Genomic DNA, 25,675 nt, shown 5'->3' with positions numbered 1-25,675 from the left:
GCTGCAGTTGCAGAAATGGTGCTCAGCACTTAAACACAAAACCAGCTGTTTCCATTATGGCTGGCTCCTGTGTAAAGTGCTCTTGCTGTTTTACACAGTGGTCTGGCAACACAGAGAAAGTGAGCCGGAGGGCTGTGATCTCAGCCTGCTTCCCTTTGCCGGCAGCTCTCCGGGCAGTCAGGCTGCTGCAGGAGATACAGCAGCACTTTGCACTTGCGGGTGTGAAGAGAGGAGCTGATTGAGATGCTGGTCACTTCTTCTCCCAGGCCTTTCCCTTTATTTAAACTGTTACTGTTGGATACCCCTGTAGAGATCTAAAAAAATGCAGAAAATATAGGCCAGAAGGCACCAAAAAGAAGAAAAGATGGGAGAAGGGAAAGGAGAGAAAAGATGCCAAGAACAGCATGAAAGGCAACGGAGGAAAATGTAGCAGGGAGTTGGTGACTTTCCCAAATCAGATGGAAGAGAGCAAGAAGTGGGGAGAGCTGCTGTCTTTATAGTCTCCATTTGAAAAAGCGTTTAGACTGGAGTGGTGAATGTGTGGCCCAATGTTGAGATGTGAGCGTGTATCCAGAGCCATGTTGCATCCTCCACAGTCGCACTGTGGTCAGTGCTGGCATTGATAGAGGCAGAAATCACAAGCTATATAAGCCTTGTGATTTTTGCATGGGAGCTTTGGAGCTGAAAAGTATCATTTGTGATAAGTAATTAATGTGTTTCTGAGTGTGTATTTGTCAGGGTGGTCAGCAGTGGTGGTTGGCTTCATCAGCAAGAAATCTCTTTTGGCGTGTTGTTGAGAGCTGCCATCATCTGAGCTCTTGGTCCTGACAGCAGAGCTGTGATCTTGAAAAGGAATGAAGAGCTGCATCAAGTGGGTTGCATAAAGGATGCTCTTTCTCACTATTTTTAAAAGGTGTTGGGGCACATGGAAATTATTAAAGAAGCGGAATGTTTTTACTGGTTTTGAGGACAGTTATCAGGATGTTCTTCAGTTCAAAAGCTCAACTTTCTGCTGTGTTTATCTTGGGAGGTTGAAAGGATCCTGAAGGGTTTCTTATGTTGCTATGTGGTTCGAGAAGCATGAATTTACAATCAAAAAGCCAACTTTTCAGAATCACAGAGGCACTGTTTATTGCTGGGCTACTTTCTTACTGCCTTCTTTACAAATGTGTACTGCAGGAGAGATTTCTGTAAAGAATAGAATGATTAACTGTTTTTCTGATGAGTAAGTGTTTGAATTAACAATTTTCCATGCCTGTGAGACCACTGCTATAACCTTTAAATGGATATAAAATGGGAGTGGATCAGTTAGAAGCTTCATCCACTGTGAGGTGAAACAACAGTGATTTTTTTTCAGCACGGATGTACTGCTGAAAAGCAGCAGTAGGTTTCTTCATTTTCCCCAAATTGAAATTTAATTTATAAAAACATGCTCAATATCTAATAGAAGTTCTGTAAGAGATGACTGACTGCGGGAAAAGCTTTTCTTGTAATTCATTCACATATATCATTAAGCACACAAATTTGAAATTCTGTTCTTGTGATGGGATAATTGTTCTGCGGCTGCTGTATGAAAGCGACAAACGCAGGAAGGCCATCGGATGTCAATCAAGCGCTGCAGAAAAAAGCCCAGCACCTGGAGTTTGAGTCCCAGTGCGAGGAAATGGAGATGCAGATGCTCGGTAAAGCTGGGTTTGTAGTTCTGCATGGTGTTAAGATCGAGACTCACAGGAACAGTTCTTATATGTTGGGTATTAGGAAATATTTCTTACTGGAAAGAGTGATGATGCAGTGGCACAGCTGCCCAGGGAGTGGTGCAGTCAGTGTCCTTGGAGGCATTCAGTAACAGTGGAGATGTGGCCCTGAGGGACGTGGTCACTGGTTGGGGTTGGACTGGGTGATCTTAGTGGCCTTTTCCGACCTTAGTGATTCAGTGATTCTGTGAAAACCTTCTGCACACGCAGAGGCTGATGCAGAGACTGCAAACCAGCCAGGCTGATCCCAGGTTGTATTCCTGTTTGCTCAGTGATGAGGTCCCACTTAAGAGCAGAGACAAAACTAAGAAGCCTGTACATCCCCGTTTTTGGAAGGGCTTACCTTACAAACAAAGTAATAAGGCTTGTAGGTTGCTATTGCAAGCTGTTACCTCATGCTTACAATAGCACAACATGTAGCAGATACGTGGCGTTTCTTTGCTTTTATTAACTCAGACTTTTTCCCTCTTTGCCTTTCCTTTGCCCCATTTTGAGCTTCGTCTTTGCACTCCTTCCCATCCCCATGCCAGGTGCTGTCCGTGCCAGCCCTGTCCCTGTGCTGCTGGGCGTCCTGGCGCCAGCCTGTGCCGTGTCCGCCTGTCTCCCATCGGCTGGAGGGAGCACTGCTGGGAAGAAGGGCCCTGGCTGCTCCCAACGTGCCGTGTTTTCTTTCTCTTGAGAAGCAGGCAGGCTGGAAACTTGGCTTCGGCTGGAGAGGACCCCTTAACCTTGCCTTGGCAGAAGGAAATAATAATGTGACAGACTTCATTTATCTTTATACTGTATGCATGGCCTCGTGTGCTCTGTAGTTCTTTAGACTGAAATTGCGATGTGGAATTGGCACTGTGAAGGAGTAGGCTGTAATTTTCAAGGTGGCCTCAGGTACAATAAAAGAAAGGCCTCGTTTTTACCTAACCATGAAAATACAAGCCATACATTTTTTGTGATGCTTATTTTGCCACTAAGAGCAATTAATTTTACTGCGTCCTTATATTTCGATTTTCATTTGTGGCGTGCTTTGCATTGGGGATCTCTGCTGCAGCCTCAGCTCTGGCACTGCTGTGCAGTCGTGTGGCAGAGGATGTGGGCGCTGCGTGGGACAGGAGGGACGAGCGCCTGCTATTACATGAGCTTCAGAGGATTTCCTGGGAAGTGTTCAGCCTTCATTGCTGTCTGTAAGGAAATCCTCTTATCTGGGCAGCGCAATAAATAGTTGTGCCTCCTGTGCGAGAAACAGAAAAACACATTCTTCAAATGTCTGTCATCGAAAATGCGGGTTTTTAAAGTACATCAGCAGGAATTATTCTTCTGTAATAAATCCCCGTAATAGCGTGCTATGTATACATTTAACTAGATACACAGAGAGGGGGAGGCAGCGCTAGAAGAGGGCTTAGTATGCATTTAGTAATGACAAGAACAGTAAATAATCCTGCAGGTTTACAAACCTAATCCCGAATGTCTGTTTGTAGCTCTCATGTCTATTAGAGTCTGCTGGCAAAGATGTTAAGAGGCTGCAAAGAAAGGGCTTTTTTGTTTTTCATTTTTAAATATGCAGGGAGACGGCTGTCTGACTGGCAACAGTAAGTTACATGGATGTGGCTGACCGTGATGAAAGTTCTGGGAGCTCCTCTTCCTCTGCCTACAGTGAGAAATGCAGTGAGGAAGGAGCCGGCTACCCCACTTCTCCTTCTGGCTCTCTGTCCTCTCTGCCCAACAGTAGTTTCATTTAAACATGGCATTTTTTGGTTTTGCTTTTTTTTTGAACGCAGAACTTATTTTTTGTCTGTGCCCTGCAGCAGAGTGGGTTGTTTTTCTTAACAGAAGAAATCCCCGCTAAGAGCCGTGTCACATGGCACTACTGCTTTTAAATAAGCTTTTAAGAGGTTGGACCAGATGTTGGCCACATCTGTGTTTTCATTTTGTTGAAAATTTCATTTCAACCCTTTTATTAAAGGGGAAAATTATCATTTGAAAATTGTTTCGAGAAGTTTAGCAGCTGGGAAGATCTTTCTGGTATAATAAAAGTAAAGGGGTATGCTTTCAGTGCCCCGGAGCGAGCAGATGAATGATGGTGGCTGGTTGGGTGTGCTCATGACTGCCATGGAAATTCTCAGATCAAAGTGGATGTATTATTCTTTGAATCGGCGTTGTGTAACAAAACACTTTTTTTTTTTTCCCAGTGATAGTGTTAAACTAAAGAATTGAAGGCTCCTTCTCATCTGAAAAGCCCCTTGCAGTTAATGAATGCCTATCACATAGGCAGAAGAAAGGGCTACTTGCAGGCAGAGTAGATATCCTACAATTACTCCCTCTAATGCTGTTATGGGGTCTAAGAAATGCTTATTATATACAGCTTGCTTCTGGATTTTTCTCTGCAGTTTACCAGTTGGAGAATGAGTTTTCTGTCCCTTGTGCTAATTGATCCAATGAGAAGAACTGGCACCTAATTCAGTAACAAGTTATATTTAAAATGACACGTGAAATTGATCATGGTGCCTGAAATTACATCATTTTCAGTCTGGCATAGTAGGACTGTATAAGGAAACAGACATCTACTGTACTGTGCCATATTAAATTTTAAACCTCTGATCCAAAAATGTGGCAGAATATAGGGGAAGCAAGGTGTTTAATGTCAAATAAAAGCAGCGGCAGTTGATTTTGCTGGGATATTTTTATTGTTCCTAAAACGCCGTGACAGTTTTAGCAGCAAATATTTTGGGGATGCAGAAAATTTTATGTTAAGTTGAGCTGTGACTTGGGTCCAGAGCAGTGCTCAGACACCACTGCCAGATTTTGGTTTCCTAGCCTGTGATGATGTACAGACCTTAGCAGTGAGTGATCTTTCAGTTTGGTTCCTTTTTAATTTTGGCCCTAATGTATAAGTAGTCAATATTTTAGTTTATTTTTTCCCAAAAATCTTGAAGAGAAAAGAGGCTGGTGAAACAAAGAGAAGGAAAACCCCATCCTTCTGTCCTACAGCTTAGTGCCTGCAGCACCTACCCAGAGCGCAGGAGGCCCGGTTCTGCACAGACTCCTTAACCCAAGGTGGATGACTCAGCCTCGGGCACACTGCTGCTTTCTGCTCTCAAGTTATTTTATTTTGTGTACGTAATGAAACCTTTCTGAGAGCCAGGTGTGCTGTCTCCTGGGAAGGCGTCTCAAACAGTAGACTACAGAGTTCACTCCTCGTCTCGGTGATTATTTAAGCGTTTCACTCACTGGAAATTCACATATCGGTTCCAGCAGGAGGGACTGGCAGTGGTGCTCGGCTGGATGCCCCGGCCTCCCGTTGGGGATGCAGCACACAACCAATCCTCTTTGTGCTTTGCATGATTACGGCTTGCTAAAAAATTCCAGTCAGTTGTATTAATGGTATTTTAAAGAGGTAACAAACCACTTGGATGTATTTTCTCACTTTGATTTTCCTTTCCAACCTCGTATGAAGGCATGCTTTCATAGAGTCAAAGAACCAAGTTCTGTTGTCTAGTTATGGCCACAAGTTGTACCAGAGGAGGTTTAGGTTAGATATAAGGAAGAACTTTTTCTCTCAGAGAGTGGTCAGGCACTGGAATGGCTGCCCAGGGAGCTGGAGGAGTCATCATCCCTGGCAGTGTTTGAGAGGTCTGGATGAGCAGCTACGAGATATGATCTAGTAGCTTGTGGTAGCAGTGGTAATGGGAGGACAGTTGGACCAGATGTTCTTACAGGTCATTTCCAACCTTGCAATTCTATGATTCTATGAACCATTAAGACTGGAAAGGACCACTAAGGTCATCTAGCCCAAGTCCAACCTACCCTCACCATGCCCCCTGCCCACATCCCTCAGTGCCACATCTCCACGGTTCTTGAACAACTCCAGGGATGGTGACCCCATGGGCAGCTGTGCCACTGCATCACCACTCTTTGAGAGAAGGTCCAGCCATGCATCCTTGGGTCACATCTCTGTGTTTGTGATAGTGTGTGCTTGAATGAGGAGCTGGAGGCCCCAGGGCAAGGTGTGCTCTTACTGCACACTTTAGTGTAGAGATAAGAGCAGAAGATAAGCATATGTGCTGAACAATTACGTAGTTAATAGTTATAACAGTCATAAAGCAAAACTTTCACACTCTGGGATTCTAAAGTATAGTTAATTTCTAAATGTAATATCAGTGAGATACGTTCCTGAAAGCTTGTTCAGTCATATTTGCATGAGATTATCCAAATTGGTAAAGTTGATACTGTATGAAACAATCTCAGAAGAAAATCAAAGTGTTGGGCGATTCCTTGCATCAGGACATTTTCTTTGGGTTGAAAGGCATTCTGTGTATGATTTGGTGTGGAAAGAATTAAAAACTTTCTGTTGATTAAGTTGAATTTTGAAAAGCAAACTGTAAGTGCTCTGTGTCTGATACCAGTAATGTCTGTAGGGCTGATCCTGTGCACCACCTCAAAGAGCTCAGCCCTCATTCCTACGCAGAAGTTTGGGTTGGATTCCAGCCCTATGGTTTTATGTACTTCAGGAACTGCTTTAATGCCTGGGTTCTGCCAAGCTGAGGATCACTTGTATCTCCCAAGAATGCTCTGAATTCCTCCCTTTGCTTGTTGGCTCCATCTGATACCCCTTAGGGCCCTGCTCTCTGCTCTGCAAGGAGCCACCGGCCCAGGTAACCGAAACATTCAGCAGCCTTGGGAAGCTGAGGGGCATGTGCTCAGGAATGGGGAACCATGTCCCTGAAGTTACTAAGGCGTTCCATACAATTTCCTGCTGTTGCAGATTGCAGAAACTTTATTTTTCCTGCACATCATCAGCTTGGGTCGCCTGTTGTCCAATCTTGATTAGATGTAATGGAGATGGCCAAGGGGTTTTCTTCATTCCTCAGAATAAGTCTGTGTTGAATAATGTATTTTCTTCTCTACCTGGACAATACTAATGGTATATTACTACTGTACATTAACATGATGTGGAAAATCAATTTTGCTGCTGCAAGTTGTGCTGGTCCCAAATTAGATCTTAGTTCTTTGCTGTTATGACTTTTAATGAATGGAATGAATCTTAAAAATTCTTGTTTTCGGGAGAAGTCTTAGTAAATACGTAGCTATAAAAATGACAGTGATGTTGTAATTACAGAAACTCATTATTGCTGCACATTCATTTAGACCCTTCCATAGCTTTCAAGTTATTTTAAGGTTTGGAAATGTTTTCATAATTCCTATTTTTGAAAAAAATAATGCATAATTTTTACAGAACTGATATGAGTTAGATGGTTCGAATGACTGTAGATCAGAATTAAGAATAGAGCCATGGTATGACTGTCAGTGTGATGTATTATTCACTGGTTTGTGCTGCTTCCTTGTAAACAGAAAATATTTTCTAAGCCGTAATTTACAGATAAATCACCAGGATGTAGGCTCTGGTGGAGAAATCCATGTTATGGTGAATGAAAAATGGTGTCATCTGAAATGGCTTCTCCAGGTTCATGGTGAAAAAATGTGGCTATAAATTAAAAAAGAAAGAAAAAAAGGACACTTGGAAATGTGTGCTGGATTTTTGGTCCTAAAGAGAACCATACTGAGTCCTGAATTATAAATTAGTTCAGTGTGGTGCATGTTGGTGTGGATACCCTCGAATGAAAAATACTCAACAATATCTTAAACCTCACTGCGATGAGTGCAGAAGGAAAGGCAAAGTGTTACTTTACCATAGGACTTGAATTGCAATTGATTTTGAAGAAACATCTAGCTAATTAAATGTGTTCTTTTATGTAGGTGAAAATACAGGAGATGGTGAATTAGATCTCAGTGGAATTGACGACAGTGAAATAGATAGGGTAAGATGCGTTTTATCCCGAGTCTCTCTGCGTTTGCATATCTGAGAAAGAAAAAAATGGTTCTTATCTGGTGTATTCTCTCCATCTCTGCCTCCTCACTCTGGCAGTGCTTGCCTCTGATCTATAGAGAGGTTCAAGTGATTTCAGTGATCTGGGGTCAAAGCTAATATTCATGCAAGCCTGTGAATTTAGTGCTTATTTTATGTATGTATGGGACTGCTGCAGCTGCTTTCATACTGTGCTGGCGTAGTTATGTTTTAGAATGCCTTTTATTCTTAGAAGAACTTTTAAAAGTTTGGTGGATCTCTAAAATCATTATGTAATTACAATATATTCATCCTATGAGGCTGCCATGGAAACCATGCTGTAGAAGCAGCACATACAGCTTCTGTGTGCTTAAAAAGATACCCGTAGCATCTTCTGGACTTATTATTTGTGTGGCAGCACAAGGTACCCTTCCCATAACAGCCTGAGTATAAAAGACAGCTGTGGAAATGGCCTGTTAAAGGGCACACAGCAGGTTAATGCATGAGTCCTCCCATCAGGGCCTGATGTCCTCTTCAGCCGCCATGAGAGTTGGAAATGAAAAGTGCAATTTGAATGGATAACGCTGGTACTAAAAACTGCTTTTTGGGGTACAGAGTCACTGGAGAAGGGTTTCATAGAAGATTGCTGAGAATCAGGCTTGATTTGCAGACTATTCTTGGTGAGGAATGGAGAGGTAGGCAAATGCTCAGCCTGCGGTCAGCTGAGCTGGGTGTGAGGAAGAGCATGTTGGAAATGGAGTAGGCACGAGATGGAGGAGGGCAGGGAAGCTGGTGACCTGCAAGCTCCCAGAGCTGATTCTGAAGGGCTTCGAAAGAGCAGATCAGTCTTTGAAAACAAAAACGGAGAAAGAAAAAAGCACCTTTTCTCCACTTTGTAGCCCTTAGTGAGGTCATAACTCTGTTTTTATGACCTCATGTTCATTTCCATGGCAATAGACTGTAATATTGTAAGCCCAAGATTATGAACTCGCTAAAAGCATAAGAAAGACGAATAACTGAGCTATGAGGAAGTTTTACTATTATGACCACCTTTAATAGAAACAGATGAAATAGTGAAATAGTGGCCTGATAAACCAGCACCTATGCAGCTGCTTGTTCGCTCCGTTTGCCGTCCAAGGAAGGACCCCTCCCTACATTAGTGCCATTTGCCTGGAGTTACTTTTCTCATCAAATTTTTCTGTCTACATTTTACTTCAGAGAAAATCTGGACTACTAAATCCTGTAAGACAGAGAAAATTAGATTGTTCTTCTAGCACTTAAACATTGTTTTACAAGTTTGGGGTCCATTGCTTACAAGTAAATTGTCTTCTTTATGAAAGATTATCTGGTTTCTCTTCTCCATTCTGCAGAAGTTCTTCATTGCCAGACAGCATGTGCCATACAGAACCTTTGCTTTGCAGACAGCTGGGCTTATATTTGTGTGTGAGAAATTGAAGGGGACATCTATCTAGCAACCTGCCAGCCTGCTTGCTGCCTACCTACCCACCTATTTGCTTATTCCTGTGATTTACTTGAGTAGTTCTAGTTGCTTTACAGCTCCAAGCTTACTAACAGTGTTGCTGTGATTTAGTGGGGTTAACTGCAGGAAGTTTAGATGTGTGTACTGCACCCAGCTCTCTGAAGTCTAGAGGACTGAACCTCCAACAAACTTAGCTGCTTTCATTCACTCAGACCATAATTTTGTGCCTAAACCTTCCCAGAAACCTACCTAGAAGACACATGTTTCTGTTTTGGTAGTGCAAGGCAGTGGTTCCCATACTGTTTTGAATTACAGACCACCATCACCTCTCAGAATTACTTGCAGACTGCCATGTTGTCATGACACTCTCTTACATCATCTGAAAAAGATCATAAAAACAAGATCATTCCAGATTAATTATGGATCAAGTATTACAATCATGTACAATGAGCCCTGGATGACTGTCGACCACCCCAACACAATTTGGAAAGCCAGCACTGTGTTTTGAAAGCAGGTCGTTGTTTTTCCAGCTGTAGAATTTGCTAGAAATGCTCTGATGGTTGCATCTTGGTCGTGTTTTCTTTCATGCTTTTTTGTTTGTTTGTTTTTTAATAAAATATGAATTGACCTTGTTAGTGGTTTTTCAGTTCAGTTTTGCACTATGATTTTTAAGTCGATTTCTGAAAGCAGATGAACTTGTTTTGTCTTTTAGTATATACTTAACGAAACAGAAGCTCAGATAAAAGCAGAGCTGTGGATGAAAGAAAATGCAGATTATTTGAAGGAACAAAAAGGTAAGTGGATAGGACTGAATTTCTTCTTTTGGCCAGGGTTGCTGAAATATGCAGTCTGTGTAATCTTCATGCTGGTTACCCTTTTGTCATCTTTCAGAAAAGGAAGCAAGAATAGCAAAAGAGAAAGAACTTGGGATTTATAAGGAACACAAGGTATCAAACTGTGTGCTAATTGTGTCTGTTTGAAAATGTCTTGGAAATTCTTTGTATCTGTTGATCACCCTGTGTAGGATGTGGGGGTAAAGGGATGGGTCACCACTAAACAAGCCAAACCCAGTATATTTCTATGCATTACATAAATAGAACACTATAATTTCTCAGGTGATGAGTAAAACACTTTCTTGCCCAAATGTCTATTCTGAGCTACTCTCAGGAAAAAATTCAGTGCATGGTAAAATCAGAGCTAGTTCTTGCATTTAGGATTGCAGCCCTAAATGCTCACTTATTTAAATACAGTTCTTAGGACATGCCTGACTTTTTTAATGTGTGCATGGGGAATTTGTTTGTACTTGCCCTAACTTTAGCAGCTTCCTCTGCTCTTGCTATAATGATTTCTTTATGGACAACTGAAGAGGTCTTTGTTACAGCCACTTAAAGAAGTATTTAGTTGTACCTTTCATAAAGAAGGCAATGGTTAAGTTAACAAATGGCTCATCCTGTCTCCATGTTTAGCAGTTTAAAGCAACCTAATTGGCCATATATTCACAATTTATATCGTTAGTGTTTTGTGTAATTGAGCAAGTGACAAGTCAAATCTTCCACATGCAACTGAAATCCGTGTTCGTTTTTAATGTGTGTATCTTGTATCTTTCTTTTCTGGCTAATGTGAAAGACAGAGTTTCCTACCTCCCCTAGGTATTTCAATAGTAAAAACAAAACCAGACAATGAAACACTGTTTTATGCTTCAGAGTTTCTCATTCATCCCTCCCTTCCAGGGCCGTGGAATTCTACCAGCAATTTTCAGAATTGTATAACTCTCTGGCACTGAGAAGTTGCCCGAACAACCCACCTTTTTGTTCTGACAACACAGGAGTTTTTCTCTAGCTGTATTGTTTCTGACAGCTCGAGTAGAACTTGATTAATATAGTGCTTTCCAATTTCAAGGTAGCACTTGACCCATGTAGGTAAACAGAAGGGCTATTATACATTAAAAAATAAATCTCCTGCGGAGCTTGGTGTTAAAACCTTCCTTTGAAAAGGAAAGGGCTGAATGAGAAACAGAAGATCTTTTTTTTTTTGGTACCTAGCTAGGCACCGGTCCCAGATAGAAGTGTTCCCTGGTGTCATTTCTCTTTGTCTGGGTCTGTGCAGCATCAAACTGCCGCGCAGTGTTGGCGCTGGGCTTGCGGTGCTTGGCCGAGGGAAGCTGCCTCTCTCTGTGGGCAGGTGATGTTGCTGCAGCGTCCTGCTTCCTCTCCAACAGCATTATTGCTTAGAAAGCCGCTGCTAATTTTCTTGACTTTTTTCTATTTTGAGGAAGAGTTGGATGTGCAGCTTTTGGACTTCATATGAAATGCTGTTGTCAGTGCCTAGGGAAGTGCCCCAGCTTCACTCTCACTTGGAAGGTAGTTTTAACAGAGGAATTTATTTACATGCTGGGTGATGTTATCAAGGTCCCTATTCCCGTAACGGGAGCTCTCTCCACTTTTTTCACATGTGAGAAATGGCCCACGTTTCTTTTCTGGCAGCGGTACAAATGTGCAGTAAAGAATTTGTAATAAACTGTGTGGGCATTTGGCAAAAATGGGAAAGCCTGCACTGAATTCCTGTAGAAAGAGAAGTCCCTTAGCCTTAGTCTTGCTCAGCCCCAGGCCAGAGAGTGTGACCTGGCTCAGCCCCATCGCCCATCCTGTCCCCGAGTCACCAGCACCTGTGCAGGGACTGCTGAGCCACAGGTTGCCCTTCTGTGCACAACCATTTTGTTTGTTTCTACATCACTAATTTTATATTTTAATTAAGCCAAAGAAAGCTGCAAAGAAGCGGGAGCCAATTCAAGCCAGCACAGCAGGAGAGGCAATTGAAAAGATGTTAGAACAGAAGAAAATCTCAAGTAAAATTAATTATAATGTGCTAAGGGACCTGAACAGCAAAGGAAGTAACACACCAAAGAAAGAGGATGACAGCACTGATGACAGCACCAACACCAAGAAGCTGTCAAGAAGAAAATCTATTGCCAGTAGGAATATAGCCAGCCCTGTAAACAGTGTGGGAAAAAGGTACTGCAATTGTTCATTTCTATATCTGTCTGTGAGACTGTCTATGTATCTTTCTGAGCCAGACAATGTAGGTACTGAAACATTTGTCTGAGGCTAAAATAATGCTGGGGTCTTGTTTTTATTTATTTTGCCTGCAGTGTCACAGTGGAAACTTATTTATGGTTCGCATATCAAAGGTCTGTTTTGGTGTGAGTTAATCATTCTGGAGAAAAAAAAAAAAATCAGTGGAAATTCATAAACATCAATCTTTGGGCCACAAACAGCTTTTCTTCATATATCCCTGACATTTGGTGTCCTCCCTTTCTGGGTTGTCTGTATCTGCTGACATGACACTAAATGCTCAAAAGCTTTGGCTTTTTGCTTCATTTGAAAAATACAGTTCCCATCTGTTATGACAGCTAGCTGTTTTGATTAGCTTTTATTTTAGTTTTATTCCAAACTTTTGTTGTTAATTGGTGACACAGATATAAAGCTTTACAGTAAATATGCTCGTCGGTTTTCTGGTCTGCATTTGCAAATGTTTTATAGTGCGATGAAAGCTACTATTTTAATGTGCAAAATAGTCAGACTTGCTGGGCAGATTTGTGGTGTGCTGTAATGTGTAGAAGGAGATTGATGTGTCCTATCTGCAATATTCAACTGTTTTATTAGCCTGCAGTTCCTGAAATCGTGTTGGATGATCGTTTGGATGATCTCTCTCTATAGTAATTTCTTATTTAGTTGTTAGATATTTATTTACTGCCTAAAAGATGTTGTTTTTCTGCTTCCAAGCTCTACACCACCAGGAAATTCAGAGATTTAGTACAGAAATGCTAGATGGTGTCTTCATACTGTTGTTTGGAGAGTGAAGGGCAGGGGAGGGAATGGAGGGAGCAGAGAGCTGGGGTCAGTGATAGCACTGCCTGCAGCAGCACTGAGGTGGGCAGGGCTCATGGGAGGCTTGGGGTTGTCTGAAGTGAAAATCAGGAAGGAGCTGCAGCTGGAGGTGCTTCAGATGTGATATTTTCCCTTCCTAAATGAAGCAGCTTTGGGGAGAGAAAGGCAACCACAAGGTGTGAGAATTCATCCATTAGCAAAGGAGTGGGGACGTAGCATACCTGTGGAGGTGCAGCTGCTATGGACATGGCTCTACACAAACCCATGATTATGACCTGGTTTGCACTTGGCCAATGCTTTTAGCTTCTCAGCCAAAGTTGTGTCTAGTCTCACTGTCACTGGGATACAGATCTTTGGAGTGTAACAAACGTCTTTTGTTTTTCTGCTCTTCCTTCTTTATACTGTATTTTATCAAAATGGCTTTGTCCTCATTCAGCTTCTCACCTCTCTAATATCAACAGCTTTCCAATTCATTACTCACTGAGGATTTTAGTATCCTACAGAAGTTGCTACTTCAGGTCATCTTTAATGACCTAAACACACACATTTTCTAATAGAAGGAAAGTAAAGATGCATTCAGGATTATCTCACAGCACTGACGTATGTTTTTTTTATTTGACAGGTATAGTGAGTCATATTTCTGTAATTTTTAGTGAAACACAGCTCTGATGCAGTTGCAGAAATGGATTGCTGTGATGGGCAGTATGGGCTTGTAAGAGACCCACTGCTTTTCAGGACTTAGCAGTAACACGAACACCCGAGCTGCTTCAGCACATCCATCCTGTGTCCCTCCTGGCCTGCTTTTCAACAGCATTGGGCACTTGCAGCTCCTGTTGAAGCCAGCAGGTTAAACCCTTAGCACCTTAACAGGTGTTAAACTCTTTGGAAAATCATGCCATAAATATTTAATTTAACAGTGGGGCAACTTGAAAAGGTTTCTAAATAAATACACAAATCAGTATTTTCCAAAAGCAGCTAATAAAATGTGTTTATTTTTCCTCTTGAGTGCCTAAAGTATGTCCTTAAGATGCATAACAGTTTCCTGATGATGATTAGCAGATCTTAGATACAATGAATTTTGCAGCATAGCACTTCAGAGAAGGTTGGTGATACATGCAGATACGTGGTTAAGATTTTGCACTCCAGAAGTAGGCAACATTTCTGATTAAATAATATCAAGGACTTGGCAAACCATTCGTTTTTTTATTTCTTACCATGAAAGATTTATGACATACTTTTGATTTTTTTGCTAGTAGTCTGAATGCCATGTCTTTTAAATGGCATGCATAAATTTTTGTGTTTTGTATTGTTCTAATATGCCATGCATTCATTTCCTTTGTTCAGCATTGTTCCTCTGAGAGGTGAATGGCTAAATACTTTCCCAGTGATACAAAAATAATGGCAATTTATATGCAATTAATAATAATAAAAACCTGGAACATTGCTCATTAGAAAATGATTGAAGCACATAATGTAGCGTTATCCAGGAGGCATTTGTGGAGTTCTTGCTAACTGTTTTGGTTTGTAGTGATTTACAGTCCAGCCTATTCAGCTTTATATGTCTGAAATATTTAGCAAGCTCTATGTGACTGCAGCAGCACCTTGCATAACGGTGCTTTGATGCAGTCCTTTAGTTTGTGTGAGATGTAGTCAGGATTTAAAGAGCAGCTGATTTAGTCCTGATCCCAATTAGGGCTAGGAAAGGAGTACTGCTTCTTGGTGATTAAAGCACTACTCCAGTAAAGGTATTAGATTGGGAAAGTAGATTTGATTGCTTTCTATGTGCAAGCAGAGGTCCTATAAACACAGCTGGCTTTGTCACGTGTCTCAGAAACCATGCTCCTGTCCAATAGGTAGCACCTTGGAAGCAGGAGGTTTATCTCCATTTTTCATATGGTCTCTTGCTGTAAAATATGCTGCACTTGTATTTCTGGGAAGAGGACTTCAGATCTTCATTTGAAGATGTGGTTGCCACAGCCAGACATGGTGCAGTGTCTTTGTTTTCTAATGTGATGTAAAATAGTAGTTAGTTAGCAGTGTTGGACTGTTAAACCTTGTAAAAAGTTGTTGATTTGCAAGTTGTTGAATGCTAACTATCCTCAGGGAGCATGCGCCAGTGGCATAGTCACATCAGAGTCACATCAGAGCTATTATAATCAGCATTAACTTAATAGTTACTTGGAGCCAAAGAACATATCTCAACACTATTCCTTCAAAATTCCCAATTTAGAAATCTTGGAATTGTTTCTGAAATTTCCTCAGGAAGGTACATTGAAAGAATTAACTCCAAGGTGCGGAGTCCACCCTTTTTAGATGAGCATGTCCATATTCACCAGTATTTTCAAAAGCAAACTGGATTTTTGAACAGTTTTCTTTACTGTGAGTAGAATCACAGAATCACAGAATGGCCTGAGTTGAAAAGGACCACAGTGATCATCTAGTTTAGACCCCCCTGCTGTGTGCAGGTCGCCAACCAGCAGACCAGGCTGCCCAGAGCCACATCCAGCCTGACCTTGAATGCCTGCAGGGATGGGGCATCCACAGCCTCCTTGGGCAACCTGTGCCAGTGCTTCACCACCCTCTGTGTGAAGAACTGAATACTGTGCCACTTTCAGAGTGTAAGAAAAAGAGATGCTTTTTTACAGACACATTTTCCCTAAGTATACTGGAGTTGTACTTAATCTATTTGTCAAGAGAATGTAAAAATAGTAAAAACGATGTAAGCAACTTTAGGAATTTTTTTTTTGTGAGTATATTTCACTGCATTTCTCAGCGCATCAGGCAAGGTTTCTTTTGGTTCCGATGGGTATCGTGGTTGCTGCTTCAGAAGCAAAAGCTGTTTCATTGTGTGTTACAGAGATGTGGCACAGTGGATATTACCGTAATAGAGATTGCAACTTTAATTTCAATTACCAGTTGCACATTTTATCTTCACTAATGTCTTCTGTGCATATGAAACAGGCGTCACAGAAGATGAATGTGTTGAACTCCTAGCGAAGAGCAATTGCCACTTTGAGCTACTTAAAACCTAAACTCCAGTGTGAGCTTCAAGTCCACTAAAAACAGAGTCTGCGAGCTTTTGGTTGAAAGCTAAATAATTTATTTTGTATTTGCCTGAGCTGAATCTTGCTTGCAAAGTGAAATGTGTTGTTCCAAGAAAATGTGGGAACAAAAAAGCTTTCAAGTCACTACTTTTTAAAAATTTTATGCCCATTTATTGCTGTGTACTTGAAATCGGTAACGATATTAGAGAGGACGGGATATATCATCAGGGGAATAAATGTGTCAGGTTAATCTCCTAAAGAATTTGCCTTGGAAGAAGTGGAGCAGGACTGCAAAGCACAGTTGAATCCACTGTAATGAAACAAGGTTGTTCTGAATGGAAGCATATGAATATATAATAGAAAGCCAAATCAAGCTTGCTGCAAATACGACAAAAGCCCTTGGTAGAGATTTCAGGTTTGATTAAATTTTGAGTCTCACCACCAGGTTCTCTACATGGTCTCACTTGTGTCCTTTGGCTGGTAATGTTCCCCCCAGCAGGGAGCAGTGCCTGGGGCTGTGGGACTCAGTCCTGGCCTTAAGGGATGCTTTGGCTTAGCATCTGCTCCAGCTATGTTTTTGTTGACTTCTCAGGGGGTGTCACAACCCCAGAAAAATTAGCTTGGAAAAGAGGAGGCTCTGAGGAGACCTCATTGATGCCGTCCAATACCTGAAGGCTTACATGCAGGAGATGGACCGACTTATTATACAGTCTGATAGTGATAGAACAAGAGAGAGTGGCTTTAAATTAAAAGAGGGGAGATTTATCTTAGATGTTAGGTAAGAAATTCTTTACTCCGAGGGCGGTGAGGCCTGGCACTGCTGCCCAGAGCTGTGGGTGCCCCATCCCTGGAGGTGTCCGAAGCTGTGGATGAGACCCTGGGCAGCCTGAGCTGGGGGATGGCAGTCCTGCTATGGCAGGGGATTGGAGCTAGGTGATCTTTAAGGTCCCCTCCAATATGAGACATTCTGTGATTCTATAACTGTATGAAAAATCTCCTTTATTAAGAGGGATAATATATAGGATGCTTTCTACAGCCTCATGTTTGGCATCTCATCTCACAATATGTTGCCTGGTACTTTCTTGGCTCTGATTGAAGTCAGATTCCCGTAAGGGGTAAAATAAGAGCAGAAGCCTAATTTACTGATTTTCGGTAGAGTTGTTTTAGAGAAACAGCATTGGCAGCTACAGGCTTTGTCCCTTACTGGGTGCTTGGTCTGGATGTGCAAGGGCAGCAAGCGCTGTGCAATGTGCTTGGCCCAACACTGCCTCTTCCATGTAATTATTAACTCTGCGAGCATCTGGCAGAACCTGTCTGTTCTTTTCCTGTGAATAGGAAGAGAAGAAGCCCCACATCCAGGATTACTGATAATGACAACTCTTTATTTTCAGCTGTGTTGCCCAGGCAGGTGCTGAGTGCCGTACCGTTGCACTGCTGCTAACCCATCTGCAAGTCTGAGTGCCCATGATGCTTGTTCTACATTTGCTATGGCTTATGATTTATTTCTATAAACTCAAAGCAGACAGATTTATTTTTTTTAATGCACAGTACTTTTAGTTTATTTTATATTATCAGACTGGTATTTGTGGAGGGGAAGAGGGCGAACTCGGTTTTTCCAGATTGCTTATATCAATCCAGAGCATGAGACAAAACTCAGTTTGAGTATTCCAAGGGATGCCTGAATGTCTGCAAAACCCTGAAAGTGATATTTCTGTTATGTTTCTAGCTATCCTTTATACCAAATAGACTCAAATGGTTGTTCATTAATTCAAGAATGTATACATCTGTATATCCTTGATTCATTGTGTATAGAAGCGAGTTGTTTCAGAATCTCTAATTAGGAAAAATAACATTGCAGCAATAGTTTAAGAGATTTGGAACAGGGTGTCTGAGAGGTCCTTTGATTGTAGGGGGCACAGTGGGGCCTGGTGGGGTGCCAGGCATCTGTGAGGATATCCATGGGCAAGCTCTTCGTCACGAAGCTTTGCTGCTCAGTAGGGAGAAGTCCTCATGTCTGGCAGATGTGAGGCTTTTGAAAGTCTTTTCTGTACCAACTTCAGTATGTATTCTCCTTACAAATTGGTCCTTTGAGATGAGATCTTAAGAGTGTTTTTATATTCTTTAATTTTTCCACCATTAATTTTTATTTTTTCAGTATTGCCTTCAGCTCTTTGTCTAATTTACCTTTGATAGGCTGTTTTTTTCCCTCTCTGCTTTGAAGTCTTATTACATGGCTTGGAATTCATATGTATTACTCAAAGTGAGATATTAAACTTTATTTCTCATCTTTACGCAGTGCTTCAGGCCGTCTTTTCTTATGTGACAAACGTGCTAGCACAAATTTCCCAACAGAGACAAAATTCCTTACAGAAGATACTGGGAGCGTGTGTTGAGATGGTAGTTAGGAGTTTCTTCTGTTGCACGATTATTTTTCGTTGGCGTTTTGGTGTTTCCTCCTAAAGCACCCTCTTGTTGGCTGTGGGATTATCCACTTCTATTTCCTGGGTGTGAGTGTGCATGCAAGAGCCTTCCCATGTGGGCATATGGCTGCACAGTTTGAATCTTCTGCACTTGGTAAATAAATTCTCCAACCACTCCGACATAACTGTTTTCTTATGTGATTCCTGCTTTGAGAAATTCTGTGGAGTGTAATTTGATGTATGTTTGTGCTTTGCTGTGGTATATAATCATTTAAATCAGAGGTTAATCAAAATGATTAGTCATTTTAAACAGGAAAACGGTGACATTTGATAAGTACCACCACTTAAAATAAATCCTGCAAGTATTTTCCAGTTTTGTAACTTTAGAGGGACACGTTTATGCAAATTATGGTTAGCATTTCATTTACAAAAAAAAAAAAAAAAAACCAAAGCCAAGGAGAAATGAATTCAGCCCTTCCAAGCCTCTGCTTTTCAATTCATGCATCTGCATTAGCAAATGTGGCTGTCTAGGGGAGAGCTTTACCAAAGGCCTTGGAAGCAGCTGACCTGCATTTATTTGCTTGTTCACAGTAAGTTTGAGGAGTTGATTTAGTAAAGCCCATCAGAACGTTGTAGCCTGGCTGGAGGTGCTGGTTCCTGCTCTTCGTGTGAGCTGAGAAGCCTTTCGTAAGGAGATAAACCAGAGGCGAGAGCTGGGGAGAAACTCATCAGGCCCAACACTTGGTAAAGTGAACATGTATGCTAAAATCTATGAGTGCTCAAATCAGATGACCTCAGTGCTTCCCTCCTCACCAAGTGAGAACAGGGGAGGAGAAATGCATTTCTTCTGCATGCACTACTTGTGCATATGCAGAGCTAGGCAGCGGTGAGACACCTGGGATAGAGGAGCCAGGAGAAAAGTGTTCCTCTCCCTCCAACTCTTTACACTGAGATGAGACAGAAGGAAAGATTCTTTTAAAACTTCCCAAACCTATCCATCCAACAGCTGGGAGTGTTTGTCAGGACTTGATGTTTACTCTGGTTACTCCAGCTGTTTAGAAGATGAGTTCCGTAAAAGTTCTGGAGTCATTTGCTTTAGAGCACTGGAATTTAAAATACTGAAATTTCAGTACTGCAACAAAGCTGTCTGTGTTTTTTTCTCTGTAAAATATAATCGGAGACAAAAGCCCCTGCTATGGCTCAATGATAGGAGAAATAGCATTAAAAAGCTTTCTCAATGTGAACCAATTTATGTAAGTTCAGTGATGCTGCAAATCATCCCTAGTTGTACATCGTTCATTAAGAGCATTCAAATTTTATAGTACAGACTTTTAATGTTGTCAGAATTTGGCTTAGTGTAAGCGTAAGGGAATACGGTCTGGTGCCACTGCGGAGGAGTATTCCTGAGCTGTTTAATCTTACGAGATACTTGGAGAACCTTATAAAAATAAACCCTTCAAGATAGGGTGAAGACACGTGTAGAGTTGTGTGAGGGTTTCAGCTGTAACAAGTTTCTGCCAAATTCAGCGCTTGGCTCCATTTACCCACAATAATTAGAAGGCCTTCAATTTAAAACTAAAAAGGCATTGATCTGGCTGACCTCGTGGCCCATACCCAGGTCAAAGCTCCTTCTTTTCACAGCAGCCTTGTTGTTTGTTTAATACAAATTGGATATTGCTTTTCCGCCTCCCACTCAAGAAAATCGTCTCCTTGTCAGATTCCAGGGGAGGTCAGCTGGGCAGTGCAAAAATGCAGATGGATTTTTGAGACTGTCTCAAGTAATTTCATCTTCCATCGAAGACCGAAGAGGAGCAGTTTTAGCCCGGAAGATAATTTTGCATGAAACTTGTCTTGCAAGCTCCTTGTTTGTCTATATTCTCATTTTCAGGTTTATTAGATGAAAATGCTCTATGATCCTTTTCTTCCAATTTGGACTCGGTATGTCTAGCAGGAGGCTTAATATAAATATGTATGCACATTTCAATAGTGTCTCAGCAGAAGCTGTACGTGATTTGGGGGAGGAAGGCAGTGGGAAGAAGGAAGGCAATACAAAGTGCAGTGGTTCTTGCTGTCCAGAGCTAAAGGTTTATGTTCTGCTGCCACAGCCAGGAGTGCTCGATTGCTGTGAAATGCTCACATCGTTAGTTTGTAGATTTTTATGCTTTCTTTTTTATTTTATGAATGGAAAACGGTTGATTTCTGAATTTATATTTTCCTTGATTCTAGTCCAGAAGGGTCTGTTTGTTGATACTGTTGTTCACAGTATGTATTTGCTAATTTTCTTTATATAATACAAAGGAAGACTAAAGCTGATGTGCTTTACATTTGCCAATGAAGTTGAGTTTTCAGTGGATATTTATTAAGTTCTTCAAAGAAATGGGACAAAACAAGTCAAAAGTTGCCTTGTTCTCTGTAGGATAGGCCATACATTATTCTTCAGTATTGATACTCAAACCAGGAGAGCAGCTACGGGAAGCATTTTATTTCTTGATGTTTGTGTACATTACCAGACAGGGTAACTGGCAATCATCATGTGGCTGTGATTGCTGCTCATTCACCACAGCTGGATAAAATATTGGAAAGTTATGGCAGTTTGTTGTAAAACTTGAGGTACTGTGTTGCTCGCAGAATATTTAGCAGAATCTGCAATAATTAGTTTTAAATGGGCCACTGTTCTGTATCTCAGTCATTTATGGAAGTGCTGTTCCATTACCCAGTGATGTTGCTGGCAGGCTGACTGATTTCAGTTTTACCTTATTGCATTTGTTACTAAAAATAGGATAAAACACATTGAGATTATTTCTAAATGTGTTCTTGGAAGATATATACAGCAAATTCAACTTTCCTGTTGTTGAATTTGCAATTCATTCTAAATCAAAAGTTCCAGCCCAGCATTTGCACCCTCTTCCAGCAATGGACTGAACAAAGTGATTGCTGTGTTCAACATTTGCAGCAACCAAGCTAACTTCCCCAGTCTTTCTAGAGCAGTACGTGTCCTCTCATACAGGTCCCCACCGTGTGACTCAGAAAGGTGCAAGGGAGCAAACCACTGACTTCTGCATACATTTTCCTCTTTCCATGTTTTTACACCAGAGAAGAAACCTGTGCTGCTGCAGAGGTGGGATGGGATGGTATAGAATGTAGTATATATGGACCTAAAGTCCCACAGCCCATCTTCCCAGTGCACATTCAAGTGAAGATCCTCTCATTCTTTGTGCTCTTGCAAGGCATCCCGTGCCTCAGCAGCTGTCAAAAACTACAACTGTGTGGAGATATTTCTTTTCAAGCACGGCTGTGATAGCTGGCAGGGAAAGGATGTGATGAGAGACACGTGGTGTGACAGATCTGGAATCTGTATTGATATTCAAAGTTGAACGTTCAAGCATAGGAAGAACCTTGGACACAGTGCTCTGAGGTCCCATTCAGGACAGAAGTACTGGGCATACATTGATCGTCTGCTGTCTGTATTCAGAAACTGTTTTAAATGTGCTGTTTATATGAAAGAAATATATTGACAGCATAGTTGTCTTTTAAAAGTTATCTATTTAATCTGAGCGTTTGGGGATCTGAAATCTGAAGGAACAATGTATAGATTTGAAAGGAGAATGAAGTGGCTGGAGTATTTATTTTATATGGTTATCTTTGCTTGACTAGAGTGGTGGTCTGATAGCTTTAATAGAAAAATGGCGTTGTGTACTGCATGGATTTTATCATGCAGCAGTAAAGAAGCAGATAACTTGGAATCCTAACGAAAACACTGAGCAACACAATCATCACATTAAAGCTGCAGTTCAATCAATCAATCAGCTGATGAATTAATAGCAGAGATTAAAATCAGCGTAGAATCAAGTGATTAGATGGAGAGAAGCACAGCAGAAAACTGGGTGTTCTAGGATGTAGGACTGGTTATTGCAGGGCAGGAAGGTGGGATATGCAGTGAGCATCACCTGCTGCCCAGCTCCTGGAGGCTGCAGGTGGGCCCTTCCAGTTACTGAGTTGAAAAGTCACTCCATGGGTTAATTTTGTGCCTAAGCACACTACTTCAATAATGTTGGTTTAGACACTACTTGCTCTTTTTCTATTTATTTTCTGCCAAATTAACTGTGTGCAAGCATTCTTTATTAAGCAATATTGGCTTCAAAAATGATCAGCAAATATAGCACGTCTTAAACATGTTTGCACTTCATTCATACCTTTTAAAATATTGCAGAAAAAAAAGATTATGGGAACAAAGTGGAAGAAAAGTTAACTCTTTGTGCAGTTTTTTTATGGAGCATTTCAGGTAGGAGAGCACTCTGGGTTGCTCATGTCACTCATTGATGCCTCCTGTAGACTTCTTATGGGCATTCCTACACCAGGCTGTGCTGTCTGCAGCCTCTTCTCCTCCTCCTCCAGGCGATGTTTGGGACATTAGGATCATTACTGTCTCTCAGTGATGTGCCATATGTTTATTGCTGATGTGTTTATTTATGATACAGGCTCTGTCTCTTCAAATCCTCTAAATGCATTGGTGAAATACGACCTTTCTTTTCCTATGACCTGGTCAAGTCCAAATGAGATTTTTACCTTTGGATAATCAGGAACATAAAATCTGACATTAAGACCCAATAATTTTTTATATGACTTACATTTAAAATCAGAACACACTGTACTCCTAAACTATAAGAGAGGACTTGGTGAAAAAGCTTCAGTCTCTTCGTAGGAAATATTCTGTATACAGAGATGTTCTGATGTTGTACTGACGTGGTTATTGGGGAAGTACTGGTGGTAGGTGGATGATGGGACTGGATGATCTTGAAAGTCTTTTCCACCCTTGGTGATTCTGTAGCTCCAAATGACTTAAATTTCCTTTCATTCCTGTAGACACAGAAGCTACTTTTCATCTGGGGAGCCATATTTGCATTTTCCTGTTTTGTTTTGTTTTAATATTCTTGTTCCTTCTCACCAGGAAAGAGTCGGGGAAGCAAGAGAATTTGGTTTAACCGGGTTAAGAAAGTGTCCTTAACAATAGTGCTTCATAGAATCCATGTAAGATTGTATTGATATACCTCATTTGCTCAGTCTGGTGCTGTGTATAGATGCTTTGTGAACATTCTTGGTCTTATGGCATAACGTATAGCAAGAATTACAAAACTATTCTATACAGCCAAAATGTTGTTATCAATTTTGATCTGTATATGACATTTCTATGCAGTTTTGTTCCTTCCGAATGCTTTTGATGAGCTACTGGTCAGAATACGTTGATGTTTTACAGCTCAGATAGACCGTGCCTTACATCTCGTGAACATAAGCCTGATTCATGCACACTAAAAGCATGAAATGACAATGCTTAGTTCTGTTTAGGATTGAAGAGGCCAGGCCCTTCTGTAACAACAGGACAAGGAGTAATGGCCTAAAACTTGTACATAGGAAGTTCCATGCTAACATGTGAAAGTACTTCTTTATGGTAAGGGTGATGGAGCACTGGAATAGGTTGCCCAGAGAGGTTATAGGATCTCCTTCTATGGAGATACTCAAGTCCTGTCTGGACACATACCTGTGTGACCTATTGCAGGATCCTGCTTTAGCAGGGGGTTGGACTCAATCATCTTCTGAAGTCCCTTCCAACCCCTGCGATTCTGTGGTTCTGTTACACTGCACAGAGAGATGGAGGAAAAGGAAAATAAATGTCTAATTAAGGACTCTAAACCTGTGGGTTTATGCTTGTTTTTTTTTTTCCCTGTAACTAATGAAGTGAGTCCCATGTGAAGTGAGTTGAGTATAAGCCATGAGAAATCATGAATTTTATATAATGTAAAGTAACTTACCGGCAAGTGACTTACTAGCTGGAGAGCTCTGGGTTGAAAGGTGACTGTTTTATACAAACAAACCTCATCTTGCTGACCTTTGCAGACCCTGGCTGCCACTCTGTCTATCCAACCTGAAGAGATCAGAAAGCTCTTCACATCAAAAGGGACCCACAGACACAGTTGTCTCCAAGGGTCCCATTGTGCTTCGGGGTGATTTATCAGGAGGCAGCAGCCTGCCTGCTCCGGAGCCTTCACCCGCTGGCACCAACAACACAGAGCAGCACCACTGCTGTCGGACAGGCATTCAGTCTGCAGCCTCTGCCTGCTCTGAACAATGCACATCTCCTGTGTGATGGATGGGGAGCCCGACCCCCTGAGTCATCTGCCCAAAGCTGGATGGAGGGCTGGCTGCTTTCCTTGGATCGATATTTTCAGGTGCTTCCTCAGTTCTCTTCAGGAGTGGATAAAATTCATAGTTCTTGCGTCTTTCAGCACGTGGTAATCTTCTGTTTCTGGATTTTATATATGTATGTATATGCATATACATACATATATTCACACGCATATATATTCATTATATATATGTACGTATGTGGATACAGATAAAAAAGACAAGTTGTACAGAAAAGGTCCCTTAAATAGCTGTTGCAGGAAGATGCAGTTTTTCTGCATTTATTTCTACCTCATCAGGAGCATTGGCAGAAAACATTTCTAAGATCCAGTGATTGCTAGGCTGCAGTTTTTCTATTAGCTTTGAGTTGCAATTTGAAATTATTCTTTAAAACATAAGCAGGTCTTAAATTAGGGAATTCTGAGCCTGGAGTGAGTCTGTGAGTAGTGAGTAGTATATAGTGACTATTTTGTTGCAGTGTTGGTAGCTAAGAGATATTAAGCACAGCATTATATTAGCTTTTCAGTGAAGACTGGAGACCAGAAAACTCAAGTTTACAGTTCAGCATTTGCAGATAGGATTTGCAACTCAGGGAAATCTAGATTTTAGATGTTTTTTGCAGAGAGCTTGCAAGAGGCCAACTTCAGTAACAGATGCATTTTTGTCTAAATTACTTTCCCTCTCTTTTCAATCTCAGTATCTGTTGATTTCATTTTAGAACCCGTTTTAAAGCAAATGAAACCAGGATTTTTTTCATTACAGTAATCCATACTTTCAATATCCTTCATCTCTATGGCCCATAGTTTTAAGAGCTGTGGGAGACATACTGGGGCTGGGGGTACCCATGCTGGGCTCTAGTTTCAGGCTATTGTAAAGGACGATTTTCAGGCTGTTGTTGAAGATGTGGCTTTTAGTCAAGCAGGCTCCAGAGCACAGCAGAGCTCCTCTTTCCTGTATGCTGCTCCACTTCACAGCTTCGGAGAGATCTGGCTAGCTTCCAATTTAAACTGTCTTAATAAGGTAAATCTGAAATGATTTAAACGCTCTTAATTTACCACCATAACTGGAGGGTCAAAG

General features: G+C 41.3%; 1 protein-coding gene across 1 annotated transcript in view; it reads left to right on the top strand.

Annotated features, from left to right (window-relative positions):
- Window positions 1-25,675, top strand: part of BRF1 (BRF1 general transcription factor IIIB subunit) — a gene marked incomplete at both ends in the record, with an annotated part of 159,671 nt that overhangs the window by 107,438 nt on the left and 26,558 nt on the right. The window contains 4 exons of the mRNA XM_079537219.1: window positions 7,500-7,561; window positions 9,780-9,861; window positions 9,959-10,014; window positions 11,822-12,078. Of these exons, the coding sequence (XP_079393345.1) occupies window positions 7,500-7,561; window positions 9,780-9,861; window positions 9,959-10,014; window positions 11,822-12,078 (457 nt within the window). The remainder of the gene's footprint in view (window positions 1-7,499; window positions 7,562-9,779; window positions 9,862-9,958; window positions 10,015-11,821; window positions 12,079-25,675) is intronic.

The sequence above is a fragment of the Tetrao urogallus genome (assembly GCF_951394365.1).
Source record: "Tetrao urogallus genome assembly, chromosome: 6".
Classification (NCBI taxonomy): domain Eukaryota; kingdom Metazoa; phylum Chordata; class Aves; order Galliformes; family Phasianidae; genus Tetrao; species Tetrao urogallus.
Note: the sequence above shows the minus strand (reverse complement) of the source record. Positions and strands in the feature narration are given on the sequence as shown.